This window comes from Antrostomus carolinensis, unplaced genomic scaffold, assembly GCF_000700745.2.
Source record: "Antrostomus carolinensis isolate BGI_N321 unplaced genomic scaffold, ASM70074v2 scaffold41915, whole genome shotgun sequence".
NCBI classification, from domain to species: Eukaryota; Metazoa; Chordata; class Aves; order Caprimulgiformes; family Caprimulgidae; genus Antrostomus; species Antrostomus carolinensis.
Genome location: NW_010315061.1, coordinates 1 through 655, shown reverse-complemented (window position 1 = coordinate 655; position 655 = coordinate 1). Strand labels below are relative to the sequence as shown.

General features: G+C 61.7%; 1 protein-coding gene across 1 annotated transcript; it reads left to right on the top strand.

Annotated features, from left to right (window-relative positions):
* Positions 1–5: 5 nt before the first annotated feature.
* Positions 6–630, top strand: ZBTB12 (zinc finger and BTB domain containing 12; the record flags this gene model as incomplete). The annotated part of the gene is made up of 2 exons (XM_010167839.1): positions 6–354; positions 410–630. Coding segments are annotated over 2 exons (570 nt in total), but the record flags the coding sequence as incomplete, so codon positions are not given.
* Between the last annotated feature and the right edge of the window lie 25 nt (positions 631–655).

Genomic DNA, 655 nt, shown 5'->3' with positions numbered 1-655 from the left:
TCCTCCGTTTCCAGTTACCGGGTCACGAAGCGGCCGCTTTACGCAGCATGAACCGGTTACGCGCCGAAGAACGCTTCTGCGACGTCACCATCGTGGCCAGGAGCCTCCGGTTCCGGGGTCACCGCGTCATCCTGGCCGCCTGCTCCCCATTCCTCCGTGACCAATTCCTTCTCAACCCAGCGGCCGAGCTCCGCGTCTCACTAGCCCACAGCGCCCGGGTACTAGCCGATCTTCTCCTCTCGTGTTACACCGGCGCTCTCGAGTTCTCCGGTCGCGATTTGGTGAATTACTTAACGGCGGCGAGTTATTTACAGATGGAACACGTGGTGGAACGATGCCGGGGGGCGTTGGCGCGCTTTCCAGCCCCCACCTCCACCACAACCTCCCACCATCACCACCAAACCTGAAGAGGATGATGAGGAGGAAGATGATGAAGATGTTGCTCCTGATGTTTGTATCGTCAAGGTGGAACCGGCGGCGGCGCGACGCCGTGGTGACGCTACGGAGGGTACGGTAGTTGCAGCCGAGGCGGCGCCGCTCGCGGCGCCGTTGGGGGTGGTCAAAGCTTGTTACAGCCTCACCGAAGACACCGAAGGTGAAGGGCTCCTCATCTTCCCCGGTGCCACCACGGTGACGCCCAACCCCACTGAAGAAC